Source organism: Ochlerotatus camptorhynchus, unplaced genomic scaffold (assembly GCF_037179485.1).
Source record: "Ochlerotatus camptorhynchus isolate MF236.1 unplaced genomic scaffold, CSIRO-AGI_Acam_v1.1 ptg000330l, whole genome shotgun sequence".
NCBI classification, from domain to species: domain Eukaryota; kingdom Metazoa; phylum Arthropoda; class Insecta; order Diptera; family Culicidae; genus Ochlerotatus; species Ochlerotatus camptorhynchus.
Window position 1 is genome coordinate 11,684,509 of NW_027040818.1, and position 21,570 is coordinate 11,706,078.

At 41.7% G+C, this 21,570-nt stretch overlaps 1 protein-coding gene across 3 annotated transcripts in view; it reads left to right on the top strand.

Moving 5' to 3' along the window:
- The window catches only part of Pu (Punch), an 83,369-nt gene extending 62,540 nt beyond the window's left edge, over positions 1-20,829 (top strand). For all 3 annotated transcript variants that reach the window (XM_065230556.1, XM_065230553.1, XM_065230554.1), the window contains exons 4-6: positions 19,807-19,972; positions 20,318-20,434; positions 20,498-20,829. In XM_065230556.1, the coding sequence (XP_065086628.1) occupies positions 19,807-19,972; positions 20,318-20,434; positions 20,498-20,627 (413 nt within the window). In that variant the 3' untranslated portion in view covers positions 20,628-20,829. The remainder of the gene's footprint in view (positions 1-19,806; positions 19,973-20,317; positions 20,435-20,497) is intronic.
- The last annotated feature ends 741 nt before the right edge of the window (positions 20,830-21,570 follow it).

A 21,570-nucleotide genomic window follows, 5' to 3' on the forward strand; every position in this document is an offset into this window, starting at 1 on the left:
AAATACTTTAACGCTCGCAATGCACAAAATCCAACCTAACACATAAAATCCCTGACAACATTGAGTAAACAAACAACAGAAATTTGTCTAGCAACCAGGGAAACAATCTAGTAATAAGTATTTCTTAAGTATTTTTAAGTATTTATAGGTATCTAAGATTTCAGTTAGAACTTTATAAGTACATCGTGAGAAATACAAAGTTTAGAGTGGGATGCCCCTAGGAAACAAGTAGCCTAGTACTGTATTTTAAATCAATATTAGCAAATCACTGGCCAAATCTGCATCCACGTAAACCTCCAATGTCGACTCCTCTGCTTTCAAAGAAAGTGTGTGGTCCTGCGCAGATCGCAAATGCGACTGCCGGAGATGGTTGACAATCTTGACCAACCGCTTCTTCATCCTCCATGAATCGAGCGTCCCTGCTCATCACGATTTCATTGGTAGCTTGGTTGATGAATCGAAAAGCATTGTGGTGGTCCGAATAACCAACGAACGTAAGCTTGATTGCTTTCGGTTCCAGCTTGGTTCGTTTCACTCCTGGCACGTGAACGAACGCAGCACATCCGAGCCTGCGAATGTTCGTGTAGTCTGGTTACTTGCCGAACCAGAATTCAAAGGAGCTTCCAGCTTCTGTAAATATACAAATATTAAAGATAAAATCGCCACTTGGAAAGGGTATCGTTTATTACAAATAACCAATGTCCGAGCCAGTGTCCTACCTACATAATTTTATCTATTTGTAGTTTTTTTTTTTTAGCTCTTCCTCCTCCTGCGGTTTTTCAGTAAAGCATTGGATTGCTGGTCATGATCCAGCAATCCGTTTTACTGATAGTGAACACATAAATTTGGAGTGTAGGATGTACCGTGAACGTGGGTTATTCTGCGTGAGCTGTAATTCCGCGGACTTGTCATTCAAATACCAAATTGGTATACCAAATGTTGTAACTGTTTGACAGGACACAGAAAATATAAAGGACAACAGATAACATGACATGTACTTCCAAATTGATCGAATTTAATCAAATCGATTGTCGAGTGCGCGGAATTACTACACGTGTGGAATATCCCACGTTCACGGTACGCAGTTTCCAAAATAGAAACTATCATGCTTATGTTTTGGTAAACATTAATAAATTAAAATCATGCATATAATAATTAATTTACGTTACGTGTAGGTATGTATTTATTTATAAAATAATAACATGATTATGCTTGTGATTTTGTAGAAAATGTACATCTGTACAAACGAAACCTGGGTGATTGGTGACTGCAAAAAGATACATTTTTTATTTAGTTTGAAATCGATTTTATATCACACACGAAGATTTGAACAAATGGCAACACTGCATGCCTCGCTGCAAGCGCGAAGGTGCTTTGTCAGTCAGTCGATCTAAATGACGTACGTTCTTCCTCCGTGGTATTCAACTCTGCACACCTTAGTCTGTGCCAAGAGTTTTGTCAATGCTGAAAGCTGTGCCCAGCGTTGTGCCGATCATTCCGAAGTAGGCCGAATCAAGGTGTCAATATCCCATGATTTTGGCAACCCTGAAGTTAGACTTTTGTGATTGTGTTTACATTTTCAATTTCTCTAATTCGTGACCATGGTTCATGGCAAATATTAAGCTTCATTCTCATTAGATTGGGCAGTGGAAGAGGAACTCGAAGCAATACAACCTATACGATCCGTCCACAAGAAACGGACGGTGGACGAAATTTTCACCAGCTACCAGTAAAATGCTCCCCGACAAAATCAAACCCAGAACTCGAACGGACGAAAGTTCCCTCCCACTCTAGAAACAACATCCTCGAAACAGTTCTGATCAACTCAGAACTACGCAACGAAGACACTACCAAGCCTATCGTATCGCAGATCATGATATCTCCTATCATCACCCAATTACATACGTTCAAGCCTATCATGTTCACGATCCTTTGCAGTGAAAACCATCAAATTTCCCCCCACTTCATATCTGTCATACCTCGGAAATGAAGCACGCCAAATAAACTTCGCATCCGCGGTTCAACTGTACCCTGTGGTTGTTGTTGTTCATCTGCACGCCCATGGGATCTTACCGAACAGCATATTACTTAGTGTCGTCATGCGTCATGCAGTTTCGAGATTGAGCAAGGCCTTATAATTGATTGATTGGTAGGTAACCCATCGCACCAGGTTCTTTTTGAGACGAACTAGTGCAACATAAGAGTGCAGATTAGATCGTTGATGATGGGGTGTACTCACGGAACAGAAAGTAATTGCATTTTTGATTGCATTGCACTGTTCCTATAAACCCTGTACTGTTTCGCTAAGATCTGATGAAATATTTGGGGTTAATACGTATCGACATCCCCCAATAAGTACTGGGACTTGAATGGACATCCCTATAAAGTCCTGTGGATTTCCCATCGAAGTCCATACTAATTTAAACTAAATGTTCATCCCGGAAGACCCTTGGCAAGACCGTAAAACAAAACAAAAATCCTCCGCACCTGGCACAATTTTGTCGTCGTTCAGAGGATTGTTGTCAGTGCAGTTATCCGATTGCATTTCGCACCGTACCGTCGTATTGGACGATCTTACAGGCATTTGACCAACCGTTGCTGGAGGGAACCCATTTTGGCCATCTTGACTGTCGTACCAACCCTCTCGACCGACCATGGTGTGAAAGAACTCTGTTGACGTGAAGCTGGACGAAACCATGAGCCACTGGAATTTTCGCTACGAATCGGATGAGATAAACTTATGTCGTTTTCGTTTTTGCGTTGCACTACACCGGTGTGGTGCTACACTTTGCACCGAATTAACGAACGCTTGCGGTGTAGCTTTATTGGTGTGTGTGATATCAGATTCATCTGTCACTGTTAACTCTCTGCCGCTTGATAAATTTTATTTTCGTTTCTGGTGGAATTACCTATAGTTTCGATTGAGGATTTCACAGTAAACAAGAGGGTTTGTTAAGTATCTTAACAATGATTTTTTTTTGCGATTTCCTCATTCAATTTTATCAGTTACAGTAGAAAGTATTGTTTTTTACTCGTGGTCGATTGGTTGTGGTTATGTTTATTGTTTATGTGGGAATTCAATAAAAATGGTCCAAGAGAACCCATACAGGAAAAGCGAGTGTGGGTGGATTTTCTGGCCAATGAAGGGGAGCAAGGTGGATTAAAAAGATTCATCTCGTTAATGATATCTCAGGCGTCAGCAGAGCATTAGATTAAAATCAATAATGAAGTAGTTATCTATAAAAAAAAAACTCAATTGGTTGGAGTACTGTCGAGAAATAGCAGTAGGTGGATTGCACCACACATCGTGGTCTGGTGGAAGCAAACGGTTTCGGTTTGACCGACTTCAGGTCCTGCAGCGTCTTAACAATGCAAGCGATCATATTCAGGCCTTCGACCAGACCTTGCACAACTTTGTCGGTGATCAGTTCATCCAAGTTACACTCCATGATCAGATCCTTAAGCAGAGCTGCCGAAGTTTAACCGGTGAAGGCACCTTTAGCAACACAAACACTGTCCGGTAGCTTGGAGCGGACCAAGGTCAGATAGGGGACCGGACATCCGACGGTGACCTCACTGTTAGCAGTGGTCGAGATTTTACACAGCTCGGCGATGCTGATCTTTTCGCCGTTCATCTTTCAGTTGCCACCAACACAGAACTTACAACTGATTTTTTTTTTCAATTTGGTTGGCGCTACGGTTTGCACGTTTGTCGGAGACGGATAAAACCGTCAAGTTCAGCAAACCATAAGTATATTTTCCTTTAACCCATCATTCTGATTATTCAAAAATATGCCTACCTCTTCGTCTGAATAACGATCCACTACGCCCACCTGAAATTCTTTCATTCGATGCAATGTTTTCTTCTTTTGTTAAGAATATTAAACATCATAAAATATTCATCCTCTGAATCCGATGAAGAGGATTTAAACAATTGAAATAGCTCTTCCATTCCAACCTCTTTTTTTTTGCAAAATTGAAAACTGTAATCAGCTGTAATCGCAGCGTCACGACGAAAACGAGAGTTTTGGCAACCATGTTTTTTGGGTGTATTGGTGTTCTGCGATAAACATATAGCTACACCGCGAATTTTTCGATTGCTACACCATCGTGAGTGGCGCAGAAAAAGTGTTGCCCCGGTGTAGCACCAAAAACGAACGGTTTCGGTGCAAAAGTGATGCACCGGTGTAGCTACACCGCAAAAACGAAAACGACATTAGTTTCATGGTGCAGACAGGTGCAGGCAATACTCACAGCATTTTTCCTTGGAATCTGAACGCAATGAGAAGCCCAATGCAGTAAACAAAGAAGTCAACCTTAGCAACGATTGGCAAAACATCAACTCTCGACAGTGATATGCCTTTTTATATTATGTTGATTGTATCCTACTTGTCAACGTTTTTCCTAAAGTGCCGAATAGTGTATCATGCTGTGTTTCGGCACAGTGTACAGAGTTGATTTCCCCGTTGAAAAAATCCCATTAACACACGTGTATCATCTTCGTCTTTACTTCGTGAAGCAGCTTGCCGACAATTTGCTCGTTTCCTTCTACCGCCCCAAGTGAGCTGGGTCGCACGAGCTGCTTGTCATGGAAAAAAAGGAAAAAGATTATATCATTATTGCTCTCCATATCTGGCATAGCGTTATCATTCGGTTCGTTGATCGCTTGTCATTTTGTCATTTGGAGATATTTTTGATTCCTTGCTAAAGAGGGTCTACTATAAGAGAGGCACGGACTGGCTGGTTTTGAGCCAAACTAACTGTCAAAGCCAGAGCCAATCGAGCAGTGTCTACCTTCATTGCATTGGCAGTGTTGCTAGAAAACACCTAGGCCTAGGTTGCCAAGGCAGTTTGTATTGAATCCGCTCTTCAGACACACGTTTGAAAGTTAGCGAAGATGAAACGCGAGAGACGTGAAAAAATGCTGCACACCAAGGGGTAAGTCACTCAGCACAGTGTGCCGAAAGTAGATTCGGCACAACTTGGGCACATTCATCGGCACACCTTCGGCACAATCTCGTAGATGAGATAAAAATATAATTCTTTTGACGTCGATTCCATAACACCTAGCCCATTTTCTACAGCTATATTCATTGACATTCTCAAAATGAGTTCCACAATCGAATGCTGTACCAGGTGGGAATAGCTGACGGTAACGGTAAAGGATCCGGAACCATCGAACGGAGGAAGATGGAAAACTGGTTGATTGCATTGTATGCCAGAAGTTCTAGACAGCTGCAAAGCTAACAGTGCACCACAAAGCTCTGAAAAGGAATAGTAGAGAAGAATAATCCAACAGCCCACATACGAATTAATTCACTCGTCTGCAAGGTCTATCTAAGTAGTTTCATCATCCAACAGGACTGGTAAAACACGTCCAGATTTACTGTGCAGATCAGAAGTTCAACATCTGTACCGGCTGTATCAAAGTCTTAATGAATGTGTACGATATGGGAGAATACGTGAAGCAGCACAATAATAACAAGCCAGATCTACCAGAAAACGTTCACCAATCTAATCTAGCATCTAACACCAACACAGCCAGGTCTTGAATCCTGGAAAATTATGAATATACCTCCATCATTTTTCTTGTCTATTTGATATATCTAGATAGAGCTGGAATTAGGGCGTAACAGCCTTTGTAAACAATGACTTCTCTCATTGATTTCTAGGAATTCAAGGCACACCTACATAAACCAATATATCCATCGAGTAGGGGAAGTCTTCCTCTACTCGATGGTGATATCGATTTGCCAGGGAGAGCCATGACTTTCGAGAAATCCTCTAGAGAAGTCATTGTTTACAAAAGCTGTTACGCGCTAATTCCAGCTCTATCTAGACATGTTTCACATCGAAGATGCGTCGCTCATCCGGAGAACTTTGAGATTTGGGCGTAATTGCTTTTGTAGACAAACATGTCAATCGTTGATATATCGCGAATAAAAGAACAAACTCGTGAACAAACTATACCAAATGATAGAGGAAGCATTTTGATTTTTGATGTGCATTGGCAAGCCTTTTCATGACCAATAGTCAGGTTCAACGCTGTGACTCAACGAATGATGGAACTAATGATGGGACGCCTCGTGGAGGTTCTGCTTGGCTTCGGAACAGCTTCTCAGCGGCAAATAATAGAGACGTATAACTAGATACAATGAAATGCAGCTCTCGCAGGGCTTCTTCTGTCTTAGTGAACTCACTGAAGAACTAGAAATTGTCTCCTGGGCCTGGTTTTGGCCAGATAACGGAAAAAACAAACGTCAGGTTCGATCACACAAACAGCCTACAAATCTAGGTCCTATTTAGGATTATATCTGAAAAATCCAAATCTGACCAACGCCCACCACATCCCGTAACCCTATTAGTTTTTTATATATCCAGAAATTCGAATAAGTTTAAGTATCAGAATCGTTCTAAAAGCTAAAAAAATCGTTGCGTTGCGTTTGTCACGGAGTAATCCGTAGATTTCATACTGGCAACTGTCATGTATCTACTTTAACGTTCTTATTCTAATTTCTTAAGGAAAACTATTTGGGAGTGAATAGCTTTCCATTCAGAATTCACCAAGCAAGCCGAGCTGCTCAATTTAAACCCTGGGACATAATTTGGTAAAGTTTTTATGAATGCTAATAGAATTATAATGCAAACAAATGAAATAAAAAGGAAGGATCTCACCCGAATGATCTCTTCATGATTCTTAAGATCAATTGTTTTCGCAAATGGAGCTCCATCTCCTTGATCCTGATAATAAAATCAGTTTCCCTTGGTCTGGCCTCGGGAAGAAGTGCATCAGAATAAACGTCATTGCAGCATTGTCGATGAACCTCCGGATGTTGGCGCACGATGACGGTTCCGATCAGCTCTAACTGTTCCACTCTCAGATTCAAAAATTTCAATACGCAAAAACACATGTTCGCAAGAAACTTCACAATTTGTTAAACACGGGAGCGAAATTCAAACACGTCGCTTCTTCAGCGCGACCTACTTCGATCACCGATCTGCCAGAAAACGTTTACCAAATCGAATAACCTGAAAACCCACATCAAGACGCACATATTTCAGCATTCGTTTCAATATTTAAATTCGCGTTCGTTTCCAAACGAGGAAGAAGTCAGCAGTCACTCGTTGGTAAATTCAACACCGAAGCCGTTTAACTTTTCGGAAAACAATTAATTTAATCTGAAGACTCACGTCCGGACCCACACGGGTGAAAAATCGTTTTCAGTAACATTCTCCGTTTGTGGCCACTATCTGGAGTTCAATTTAACGGTGTTTCGTGTCCTTGTGCGGGATCTGGATCATAACCAGGGTGCCTTCCATTCATTTTGACTAAAAAATGTTTTAAGAAATTATGGAATAATAAGATATTATGAAAATATTTTGATTATGTAAACAACAAGAAAAGATTGTGAAGTTTGTGTTTGACACATAATACCTGCCAATTTTGCTACATGAGAGTTGCAATAAGCGATTTTGTAATTTTTCTCATCCACTCTTCGCTCTTCACTCTTCGCGAAGAGGCGATCAGAAAAACGCTCATTGTGACTCTGTCAAAGCTAAATTTGCAGGTTTGATGTGTGAAACACAAACTTTACAATCTTTTCTTATTACTTACACATACAAAATATCATCATAATATCTTATTACTCCATAATTTCATAAAACATTTTTTTAGTCAAAATGAATGGAAGGCACCCTGATCATAACCATCAGTGCTCTGTGGATATTCTGCATCGGTCCATACGCTTAACTATAGGATAGCAATTCCACGGTGGACTGTAAAATCAATATCATTCTTTGGAATGAACCCTGCTCCTGCTGGTTGATCAGGAACATTCACCGGATGGACTTTGCTCGGCTTTGTAGAGTAGTTCCCAGTTGTTCAAGTCACCTCCAGCAAAAATCGCCTTTCGAAATTTGCCTTGTCTTTGTCGTTCTTATCCCTAACCAACAGCTTCACCGACGGAATGTCCTCCTTGATCTTCTTTTTGTTGGTCAGGAATAAGATCGACTTTTCACACAGTTCCGTAATCGTATCGGTCAACTCGAATCCCAGCAGTCAGGCCAAAACATTTAAGCTGTCAGAAATGCCGGGTTGCCAAATATACCATAAAATTCGTATTTTACAAAAAAATCACAACTTGCTCTATTACCAGCACAATCGGCACGCCTCCGGCACATTTGCGGAAAAATGAGAAAAATTTTACCCAAGATTGGTGTGCGGAATGACCTACGTACATTTTAATGGAAAATTATCTTTGGTTTTCCAAATCAGTAACTGATGTTCAGATCTTGGAGTTCTACAGACTCATCACAGTCTTGCACGACGTGACGTCTCGATTTACTGTATGAATCCGTAGAGTTTCGTGGACTCTTAGGACATGTTTAAAAACACACAAATTCTGGGTCATTCAAAGAATCTTCGAGTTAAGATCTTGAAGATCTACAGGTTCAATGAAGTCTTGTAAGATGTTCCCAGTAGCTTAATTTTAATTTCGTTGTATTCATAGTTGTATTAACATAATATCTTAAGTTGTAAGATCTCCTAATCGACCTGGAGTAGACCAAGTATCAATGTCTAGCTTATCAAATTTTTCCCTGAAGCTTTTGAAGATAGCTTCAAAATTTTCCAAATTTTTCAACCCGAATGGCAATGTCCCACTCCAAGTGGATTACTGTTTAAGCAAATTTGAAGTACAATGACTGACCCTTTCACGAATTTTTGCCACAACCGATCTGACATCTTTCCTCACCTAGCCACTGCTAAAAACGCAACATCCACGCCAACATTGTCAAACATATTTCCCAGCGAACATTAAAGCTCACAAGAACAGAAAATTTGTCGCTGTAAAAGCCACAATTGTAAAACGATTTTCATGCTCGGGCAGCTTCCTTACTTCATTCCATTGAAGAAATAGCAATCGTAAAAGAAGCATGATTCTCCATAAGCATTTTCCACCCACACAGTACCACTACCAGTACAAGTGGAGCTGTTGAATGTACAGCAAATAGAAGATGGAAGCAGCTTTTCGCCAAGAATTCATTGAACAGACTCGCCAAAAAAAAAACGGAAAGTGTAAGCAACGGGAAAATGCGACTCCGAGTGGTGTTGGGTGGCGCCTTGAATGGAGCTCATTCAGAGTTTCGATTTGTCGTTTGATCTGCAGCAACAACTGCCACCCGTCGTCGTCATCCTCGGTTGCTCCCAACTACCAAGTGGATCCAAGTGACGAGAAGGGCGCACAAGTTTGACGAGATTGAGTTTCAGCATGCGGATTGGCTTTATTGTTGGAGTTTCAAGAGGATTCGAGAGCAAATGAAACAAATTTATTCATGGCGCTACGCGCCTGCAAGGATATTAACAATTCTCCGGAGGGGGAAACTTTTTCCATCTCCAATTCGCACTTGAAATGAACGGGGGGAAAAATGTAGGTCAATTCGCACCTAGCCCCCGAGACAACCTGCAACCCAGCGTCGCAATGATGCCGGTAAACTTTTCCCCAATTCAAAGAGAAAGTCGTTTTCCCTGCAGTTTCAGCTCTTCAATTTGATTCAAATAAATTGACTTCGTTATCTAAATTGCTGATGCTTCGTCCTGACAAAGTTTTACCATCATCGTCGTCGAGAGCGGAAATCGATCGTCTCTGTCGTCTAACTATCTGGGTACTGCCAAACCGGTGTAGCAAAGGACAAAGTGTAAAAGTGCTGATGATGTCCCCGTTCCCGTTTTTTATGGGGTCTCCTTTGTCATATCGGTACGGTCGGTGTCTTCCTGGTAGCTCAACAGGTGAAAGCTGCTCGTTCAACAGACTCGGGGACTAACTTGATTTCCGGTGAGAAGTTTCACTCTTTCGCGATGAAGGTGAAGCAAACTACAGTGAGGCAAAAGAGTCTCCGAATGTGGGGGTGGGAAGATGAAGAGAAGACCTAATGGCTAGATGGCCAAATAGACAGGGTGTCCAAACAGAATGATTACCAAATGAAGAGAAACAAAATTAACAGATGGCCAAATGGGCAGATGGCCAAATCAGTAGTAGGTCGAATGAACGGAGCATGAGCATGATTGACCGCCCACGGTTGCTACTCTGTTATTGCGAGACCAGCTGTAATTACACATAGAACCGATAGACGATGCTTGGGACTAGCAATCATCCTCAATGTGTAAGAACTGGTTATTTCAAACTAGGCAATGCCAGCGCCGGCCGCGCCCGAACGCAGGTAAAGAAAGGAATGGGTAGGAATGTGTTGAAGTGACACTCGCTTTGATGGAAGCCGAGGAGTCCTCTGAACTTCTACGAGGAATCACTGGGATGTTGGGTAAGAGGATTGGGTTTGCAGCAGGGTTCGTTTTGGTAAACGATAAGCTGAATTGATGTCCTAACGGTCATATAACGCGAAGGAGCTTGGGATTGAACCCACGATCTTCTGCTCAGTAAGATAAAACGTTTGCCATCATCATCGAGTTACTGTTATTGCCATGTAGTCATGTTAACAAATAAAACTATTGATGAATATGTGGATGGGCTTGAGTTTAGACTCATGATGTTCTGCTCAGTAAGCAAAAACGGTTGCTTTAAGGCCACCGAGCCCCTCATATCACTTTATACCATTACTCAAGTTGTTATAACTATTCAAACCCGGCACCGACGACAATGAAAAGTTTAAAAAATACACGATAAGCAAGCGATCTTACTATACATTTTTAATATGAAAGGACCTGGGACCGCGTTGTTCTGCTCAGTAAGCAACCGCCGATCTTTCAAATCCTAAAACTAAAAGCTACGAAAGAGTATTTAGGCCTTCATTAAGTGCCACTTTCACGCGACGTTCAATGTTTTGATTTGCTCTTTACGCATGGTTCAGGCAATCATAACAAGCTATGACCGACGTGACGATTGTTTAAGCCCTGGTTAAACAAGCTATTGAAATAAAATTACGTTCTCGATTTTCACTTGGTATGTAATGAACAACAGAAATACGCGATAATTCACGTAGTTTCAGCGGCTGATGGTTAATTTTAAATATACTAACGGTACTGCCTACGGTGACTACGACAACGATTACGACGGCGAATACGACAACGACAACATTACCATCTACCATCTAGGATATAACACCTTTGCCCGGTACCTCCACTTGAGCTTCATGTCTGCTATCTGTAACTGTTTGCAAAAATATCTAATAGCAATTACCTTTGTTGTAATACTTCCTGCATTGCCATGGTCATCTGGGAGGAGGTTCGCGTCTAGTGCTTTCCCCAGGAACCGTTCACGGCCACCAGCTACCGCCCGTCCAGCCGTGGGCGTATCCAGCGAGGCATCCTTCAGCTTGTTTACAATCTCCGACACTGGCGAGAAACCAGCAGACGAGCACTTTTGCAAGCCACAAACTCGCTGATTCACGGCAAAATCGGCCACCGAATCACCACCAAAACTCGCGACGGACACATTATCCGCACTTTCCTCGGCTAATTTACCAACCGGACCGTGTTCAAACTCACACACGGTGACGAGACTATCGATAGAACTACACGCCGAAAGCGTGACATCTGAACACAGTGAACCGGCCTCCCGGGAGGCAAGGAAAATCACAACCACACTTACACACCCGCTGGTTACAAAAAAACACACCCGTGCAAAGAAGCGGATCCAATAAACGTCACTCTCGCGAAAGCACGCCCCTTACCTTAGTAAGTCAAATCAACGGATGATGAGAGATAACTGAATGAACAGATAAATAATCAAATTTACAAATAATTAATTGGACCGATGCCTTGAATAGGCTATGAAATGAATAGCTTAAATAAGTGTTTCCTACCCGGACATCCCGAGACACCATTCTTGGGAAATTTCGACAGCACTAATCATATGCACACTTCTTTAACTAACTCATACATGAATTAATGAGGAGAACAAATTCCCGGGAATTCAAAAAAATCAGATGACTACGGAACAATTTCTAACCCGTCCAATGTAGTCAAACTATAAAAACTATAGATTCCATAGATAAGCGGAGGGCATGAACAATTGTTTTGGAACCATGAAAAATAAATGATCTTACTGGCATTCGTGAAAAATGTTCATGCCATCATAGAGCTCATCGTTGTGCAGGTTTGCTTTGTTTTGTTTTGTTTCCTGCCCAAAAGTTGCAACAATGAATCTAGGAGTGGTTTGCGTTATATTTCCTTCTTCCGTTTAACGTGAATTAAGGCGGAATGTGGAGTGTAGAAAGCGTTTTGTGCTCATAATATTACAATACTTCTCCCGCAAAAAACACCATGATGACGTCATGCTCGTTTGGCTACACTAACTGACAGTTCTTTTGGCTACATTCTACTTTGCCTCCGCTTATCTATGAAATCTATAGTATCTATTGTCAAACTGACTACCGCGTGATTTGACAGATAAATGTACTGATTTAAGGGTGGAGTCAGGTTTCAAAATAAAGAACTATGCCAAATCTAGTTCTATTAGGTTTTGCACCGTCGGGATTAACCTCAATCTGATGACAGTTCAGTGGTACTGTTTACGTGGACTTAGTCGATCTTTTCTTGGTTAGATATTCTCGATAATTTTTCAGACTGCAGTGAGATGTAAACCACACTTCTGCATTGTCCACGAGCAACATCCTTTCAACGCGCTGTTCTTGACAATTTTCAAGTTAAAGTTTGGAAATTTTAGAATTTTTTTTTTTTTTCGAAAAAACGACTAAGTGCTTATAACAGTACCACTGAACGGTCAAAAAGGTTCAGCCGATAATCACTGAGTTCATTTGTGACGACACGCTGCAGTACCTAATTCCAGCTATTCATCCCGGAAAACCATAACTGTTCCATCTCTGCCTGATTTGCTATTCATATAATGACAGCTCTTCTTTTATGATCAGTGTTGCCATACCGAATTTTTCATTGCTTCCTTTATCCTAGTTCAACGATCATTCTCAAATCGATACTTTTTCATCAATTCTCAAATGAAATCCATCGATTCTTGAATCTTCAATCTTGCTTCATCTCCGTTTTCATCAAACTTCTTTCGTTTTGAAGCACTTCGGATGGTTGAAGATGGTTAAATTGAACAGATGCCCAAATGGGCCAGGTTCCAAACTTAGTGAACAATTTTGACAATTAGACCGAATGACACTAGCTCGCAAGCTTCGCAAATGGGTCACTTCTGAGCACGACTTTTTCCCACTTTGGCTGTCGTGTTTATTAATTTGTCAGCATCAACAGACTCGACATGGTCCCAATGATGGTTTAACTTAAAATTAAAATTAAAGTCATAAGATAAAACTACAAAACATTAAAACATGATCATTGACTGTTTCCATTTCTAGAGAAGAATGAAGAGAAACGTCTCCAAAGTGTTAGCCGTGGCAGGTGAAAATCACTTACTGATGAAACTAACTATACTCGCTGCAGTCTGCCTATTGCACCGTTGATTGCATAGTTTGTCCTACGTAGTGGAATTCTCAGCATAACATTGTTGCGAAGCATTCGGGGTTGGACGTTAATGTTTACTTGCTCCAAGATTGCCATGCAATCAATTCTGCCATGTAACGTGTCCGCGACAAGCAGGGCTTTTGAAGTATCTCTTCTGGTGCGAAGAGGCTCCAAGTCGATCAGCTGGGCAAATGAAATGGGTCTCTCCAAGGTAACATTCTCAACGCGTACCGCAGAAAGCGGCGTTGAACGGACTCGACTCTCTCAGTATCATTGTTGTAGTTCGGACTCTAAACCACAGAACAATATTCTAGGCAATGGATGTCGGAGAAATTCTTAGTTGTTCTGAAGATAAAGTCCAATGTCCTTGACGACTTGTCGACGACGTACGAGATGTGTTGCTTATATGTAAGTTGAGAGTCCAGGATGACACCTAGATCTTTTACATGGCTCACACGTTCAATAATGGTGTCCCGGAGAGCATAGTGAAAAATAACTGGTTTTTTCTTTCGGGTAAAAGTGATGACTGAACACTTCGCAGGATTTACAGTCATTCGGTTCAAATGGCACCAGCTGGCAAATGCTTCAAACTGACATTGGAGGAATTGACAATCATCGATCGAGCAGATCCGTAAGTAGATTTTGAGATCGGCTGCATACGATAGTGGTGGACCTTCGATAACTAAATTCACGTCATTGAAGTAGAGTAAGAAAATCAACGGTCCCAGATGACTTCCTTGAGGTATTCCTGACGTAGCTGCGAAAATATCGGACTGGCAGTCACCGTGGGCTACCACCAACTGATGATCGGTGATCGCGATGGCGTGATTTATCTTACCGAAGGCAGCACACAAGTCAGTGTAGATGACGTCTGTTTGTGACCTTTCAATCATACTTTGCGTGATGTACGATGTCAGACACAGTAGATTCGTGGTAGTAGATCGACCAGGGGTGAAGCCAAGTTGATCTTCACTTAGATACTGTTTGCAATGGGAGAGCAAAGGCTCTATGATGATTAACTCGAATAACTTCGAAATGGCGCACAACGATGTAATTCCACGATAATTATCCACGTTCCGTTTACTACCCTTTTTATACACAGCGCAAATTTCCAGTTCGATGGAAAAATGCCACACGATATGGACAATCGGAACAGATGTGACAGTAAGTTAACGATATGCTTCTTCAGAAAGACTAAAGGGTTGATAGAAGGCTTTAGTTTTAGTGCGGCAGTCGTTATCACTTCAGCGTTGACAACAATTCCACCCAGAGCTTGACCGGAAAGTGGAACGTTGCTTGCTGCTAGAGTCACGTATTCGTTGGTTAAGCTCTCGTCAGAGAAGACACTTACAAACTTGTTGGAGAACAGGCGGCAGACTTCCTGTGGAGTGGAAGCGACTTCGCCGTTCAATATCATGGATGATGGTAGACCGGACTCTCTGCGCTGCTCCTTCACGTACTTCCAGAAAGACTTCGGGTGCGACTTGAATTTCCTTTGAATCCCTCGCAGATAATGCAAGTAGCTTGAACTGATAATTGAGCTTAACGTAGTGACGTTTCAGTGACATCGTTCGATATTTAGTGAATTTCCTCAACGAGGCTCTCTTGATCGATTTCAGCTTCTTCAATTCGTTCGTCTGCCAAGGGAGGTGCGATGCAATCAGGTGAACGCTCTTAGGTACGTGTCTGTCAATGACATAAGCCAAGACATGTGAAAAAGTTTGAGCAGCGGTATCGACGTTATCAGAATCGAGTATGTTTTCCCAATCAATGCTTGACTGCACATCGGCAATGCTACCATAGAGGTAACTCTAAGACTAGAAGGTCCCGAAGAAACGTGCTCAACTTTTTGGCTCAGCTCTGGTACTCTCTTCGGTCCCAAGCTAATCGATTCACCCATCGAAACATAGGAAAATCCACTAACCCCTTATTTTATCTGTAAAACTTTCATAGTGAATCAAAACAAACATTGTGTAGTACTAGAATGGGGTACGTTAATCGTTTGCTTGGGACCAATAGGCTAGTCAAGTAGTGAGCCAATTTAAAATCGTTAGTTTCGTATTGATTGTTGATGCTACGATGATCGGCTTTCCGGAAATTGTAAGACACCGTAGTGGAGATGTCTTCGAGATCCCGAATGTGATTGTCTTCAACAGTAATAACCAAAGGAGGATGATGAGGAACTTCCTTTGCGAGTGGAGAAGGAGCCGACGAGATGAATGGAGCCGTATCCTGAACGCTTACGAAACAGGCCTAAGTTTAGATAATCTTTCATACTTCGTCATACGGTAGTGGAACGGAAACGGAAAATTTGACAGTTGCTACAAATGACATCAAGTTGCTTAACCGTCTTCGATTTGGTTTTAACTAGTTTTCAATCCGACAAGTAGGCTTACTCAGATCGGACTTTTCCGCTACCTTCGCCATTCCGCTTCTGCTATCATAGACGACTGCACCGATGGATTTGAGTTCATGCACTGATGGAAATTTGACAGGAGAGCGGGGCAATGTTCATGAATAATGAACATTTCTCGATTACTCTTTCGAAGGGACGTATCTGATTTTGTAAACAATGCATTTGATCATTGATTGGTGTAACTGGTAGCTCGCCCACGCAAACTAACACCACCATCAGGTAGGGGGAAATTTCCCCTATCCGATGGTAGTGTTAACATGCGTGGGCGAGCTACCAGTTACGCCAAATCGGCGATCAAATGCATTGTTTACAAAAGCAGATACGTCCCTTCGAAAAAGTAATCGAGATTTAGTGTTCATTTTTAGTAAACCCGCTCTCCTGTGAAATTTGCGTCAGTGCATGAACTCAAATTCATCGATGCACTCGTCCAGCAGGTACTGCAGCGTGACGTCACAAAAGAACTCAGTGTTCATCGGATGAACACTTTTTAACAGTTCAGTGGTACCAACAATCAATACGAAACTAAAGATTTTAAATTAGCTCACTACTTGACTATCCTATTGGTCCCAAGCAAATCGATTAACGTATCCCATTCTAGTATAAATTCCAGTACTACACTATGTTTGTTTTGATTCGCTATGAAAGTTTGACAGATAAAATGAGGGGTTCGTGGATTTTTCTTTGTTTCGAGGGGTGCATCGATTCGCTTGGGACCGAAGATAGTACCAGAGCTGAAGCAAAAAGTTGAGCTCGTTTCTTCGGGAGCTTCTGGTCTTAGAGTACCACCTCTATGGTGGCACTGCTTACAAGCACTTAGAAGTTTATTCAAAAAAAAAATAAGTTTTCGAATTTTAATTTGAAACTTGTAGAGGAAATGCGTTGGGAAAGGATGTTGCTCACGGATATTGCAGAAGTGTGGTTTACATTTCTCTGCAGTCTGCAAAATTATCGAGAAAATATACCCAAGAAAACATCCTTTAAGGCTCTGAACCATTGGTGGATTATTTTAACTTTTGGTTAAAATTTGACAGATGGAAAGTTATTGATTAACCCTGCTATCCGAGCGTGGTTTCTTCTGACAGACAAGATGTTAAATTTTGACAACCCTGGCTAAGTTCTTCTCGAAAACCGGTCGATCGACAGCACAGGGATTTTCGAACATAGAAAATAACTTTCGAAATGTCACTTTTAACCACGAGTTAAATTTAACTCGGCAAATGGTTCACAGCCTAAGGGTACGGCCAGGGTAGACGCGATTCGCGACGCGACGCGACCAATTCAAAAGAATCTTATTATTTATTATTATTTCTTGCGTGAGTCGCATCGCGTCGCGTCTACCCTGGCCTCGGCCTAAGTCCACGTATACAGGACCACTGAACTCTCGCGTAACATTTTAAAAGGGCCTATCTTCGTTGATCGATTCTCTTCATCGACTTTCTCTTTGGTTTACCACGGCAACATAAACGAATTCCTCACTAAGCTCGCAGCACAGTTCGACAGAAGATGATGTTAGCTTGCGCTTGAAACAACACCCTGAAGGGGAAATCCATCTGCAGTCGGGTTATTCACGAAAGAGAAAATCGATGAAGAGAATCGATCAACAATGATAGGTCCTTTTCTCGTGTTGCGTGAGAACTGTCATCCGATTGAGGTTAACCCTAAAGCCCTACAGTAAAAGTATGGACGTCTGTCAAAAGTTGTTCCAATCGAAACGTCAAAATGATCCGCTTTGCTTGATTGGAACAGCTTTTTTCAGTTTTGTCGTGACAGTCGTCCATACTTTAACTAGAGGGCTTTAGTTAACCCCGGTGGTGCAAAACCTTATTACGCTTGGACCATAACTGTTGCCAGTTGTTGCCGTACTTGCTTTTTTTGCTTTTGCTGTAAGTTGCTGTAAGAAAATCGCATGATACAGAAAGTACGGGAATATACTTAAGGCCCAAACACAATGTGGACGGAAGTGGAATTGAAACGGAAAGTTTGACAGTTGTCACAAATTACGTCAAGAAGCTTGACCCATGTCAATTTGGTTCTAACTAGTTAATCCGACAAGTAGGCTTACTCAGATCGGGCTTTTCCGCTGCCGCTGTCATTGCACTTGGGCCATTATGCTTTTTGCTGTACAGAATCTTACAGAAATGTATTTTTTTTTATACTTTATAGAGCATACGGAAACAGACCTAATGCCAAGGGGTAGGTCACTCCGCGCACCAATCTTGGGTCATCTTTTTTGTCAGTGTGCCTCAAGTGTGCAGCAGGCGTGTCGATTGTGCCGGTCATAGAGCAAGCTGCGATTGTTGGTAAAATACCCATCCCGGCAACCCGGTATTTCTGACACCTTGAATGTTTTGGATTGAAATCGCAAGGATAAATTGGATTAAGGATGACGCGGGAAGTAGAGGGTGAGCGAAATTTCGGTGATTTGTGTTCCATAGGGTAATAAGAGTCCTGTGTTTGAGTGTTTTATAATGCCCTCAAAGGTAGACCAAAAACCTAGCTTTTCGTGATGTGAAAAGCAAGGGGCCAGAAAGAGTTGGAACCGGTGGGGAGTTTTGTTCGAGACCGACTATAGAGTATGATGAATAGACTGCTTTAGTTTGTTTTGTGTGAGTTGCAGCATTATTTGAATTAAGGGTACTAATGCGGTACTAACTGCCTCTTTCTCTTGAGCCCACTCTAGAACCTACATTTCATATTTAGATCTACAGCGTTCCCCTGAAGAACGCATTACCCACTGAGTTTCACCCACCGCTTTGTCTCGGTGGGTTTTCAACCAAGCGCTCTTATTTTCTGCGAGTAACTAGTTCTCCATTGGCACTACTCACATGCAAAAAATCGGACCAACCGGTTGAAAAACCGCCGATAAAAAGCGGTGGGTGCAACTCAGTGGGAAGCTCGTTCTTCGGGGGATGGCTGTATAAGTGAACTACAGGTCTGAGTTCCTCTGGTATACTCAATTAGAGGATGTTCCTGAAAATACAGGCAAACAGCACGTAATGTAGTGAACAATTTCAACGACAGTTGTCCAGCAGTGCTCCCATTTTATTTACAACAATTCAATGCCTACAAGATTTTGCCGAAGGTATATCGAAGGTGTACCGATGGATGTGCCCAAGCTGTGCCGATTATAATTTCTAATACCATTATCCATATGATAACGGTAGTGTTTACTAGCTAATTTTATGCCATATTCCGAGGTCACTCGAAATAGACGTGAATTACCAAGCATCCTGAAACTGGTTGCCGAATCTGTAGTAGAGCTATCACATTCTAACTCCCGGACAAAAGCTGCTTTCAATTGCCACTTCAAAAATTATTGCAAGCAGATTTATTTTTTCAACTGACTCGACAACAGTACGATCTAAAATGCATTAAGTAGTTTATAATTCAATTGTCATCTTCAGAGGAAAACGATTCCGTGTCAGCTCCCCCAAATGCCACTGAGAACCTCACAAAGGTGATGAAAATCAATAAACACAACTCACTCTCAAACAGGAGACAATCTGCACAGTGCACTCTTCCACAGTCAAACAATACCTACTACAAACAGATTGCCAAGCGAGCATGGATGTGCAATGAAAACCACCTTCACCTTCGTTGATTGAGTTTCTGCAGTCTATAGAGTCGTTCCATTCTCCATGTTGACATTCATCAAACCAACTGCCTTCCAAGAGGATGAGTAACTCACTTCAAACAATCACCGCTTCCTAGTGATAATGTTGCATCATCATCATCTAGAGTCTGTACGTGTGTGTTTGTGTGTACGACAATTATTGAACTTCCTGTTCCTAGCAGAAGCTCTGCCCCAAAGTTCAAGCAAGACCATTGTCTCCGCTATTTAACTTGTTCGTTTCTCCCTCCCTCGCATCCCCCTATCGGTGTCCAGTCTAACAAACACAGAAACAGCTTCGATAAACAAGTTCCCTTCCCTTCTGCTCTGCCAAACTTTCAGAGGCTCTCAACGGTGCCGTCTTCGATGAGGACCACGACGAAATGGTGCTGGTGAAGGACATCGAAATGTTTTCCATGTGCGAGCATCACCTGGTGCCGTTCTACGGCAAGGTTTCCATCGGATACATACCCTGCAAGAAGATTCTCGGGCTGAGCAAGCTGGCCAGGTGAGTTGTTGATTTTTTTTTTTCGTATTAAATGTAAATCCGAGCGCAAAACTCGTCACTCGTAAGGCTTATCTGTTTGCTCACACACAATGAGAAAAAATAAATCATCTCAGTAAGTTCTTAAAGTTTCGAAGTGATGCAGACAATCCGCCATCTTTGAAAACCAACCCGACTAACAAGCTTCGACAATCCAAGTAACTCTCCTTCTCCTCTTCCCACTCAAACCAATCTAAACCTTCACTGCCTGCGAAGCAGTGATGGGAAAAATCATGTTCTCACTAGGTAAATCCAATAAAGGAAAGTCCTCCAAAAGAAATAACCCTTTGCATTCTTCTTCCCCGCCAGAATTGTGGAAATCTTCTCCCGCCGGCTGCAGGTTCAGGAACGTTTGACCAAACAGATTGCCGTGGCCGTTACCCAAGCCGTTCAACCGGCCGGCGTTGCCGTCATCATTGAAGGAGTGTAAGTAGTCTTCACCCAAAATGCATTTCACAGCACCTAAACTAAAGAATCATTTCAATTCAGGCACATGTGCATGGTCATGCGAGGCGTGCAGAAGATCAACAGCAAAACCGTCACCTCGACGATGTTGGGCGTCTTCCGGGACGACCCGAAGACCCGCGAGGAGTTTCTCACGCTGTGTAACAACAAGTGAGCAGTGAGGGAAGATGATGCGTCCGATGCCGGAATCGTAAACGAAAAACAATAATTTTAGGGAATTTTGATCGTTTTACATAATAATCACTATGAGTGTCTAAATCAGAAACAAACGAAAAACAAACCCAAGTCGAAAGACCAGTAAAAATGTTGTTTCCGTGAAAATGTTAACTGTTGATGTTGTGAAAAAAAAAACAAAATCGTAAGCTAGTGAGATAGGAGTGAGTGAGTAAACCGCGCGAAACATGATAGAACCAATCTTCGAGGGGCCAAGCTCTGATGGTAGAAATAACTATATGTGAAAACAATCATACTCACAACGGAAATTGCCAACAATTTTACACATACAAGGGACATTTTTTTCTTAGATAAACAAAATACGATTTTAGAGCCGCAGCAGAAGCATGATGTATTTTAGAGGAAGTATTTTACTAGCCAACTTGTTGTTACTCAGATTAAGCGCAAAAAATAAGCAAAAGCAAATCAAAAAAAAATATTTCACATATTGTTATAAGGTTCATTTTGTTGATCAGATGGCACAAAATAAAAATAATAAATCATTGTTTCATTTTATCCATGACAAAAATTTATCACATCGAAATTCAACTAGGTTTAGTTCTCTTTTAGTTTGTTTAGATTACTTTAGCGTAGCCTATGTGAAAGATATCGAAAAATAAATGTTAAGCGTCAAAGCAAATGCATAACCAAAGGCGTTTCACTTCTTACTCACTCTCCCTTTCGCATGCAGTACACTGCAAATGAAACCTCCTCAGAGAGTGAATCACTTCTACTCATTCGTATGGAGGAAATTTCGGAAAGCGTATATAATATTTCAAAACTACCCAAATTTGGGTAGAATCCACCCACATCGGTCAAAACTGAACCTACAACTCGGAAGTATGCATTAAATGAGTATCTTGTACTCATTTTTTGAAGTTATT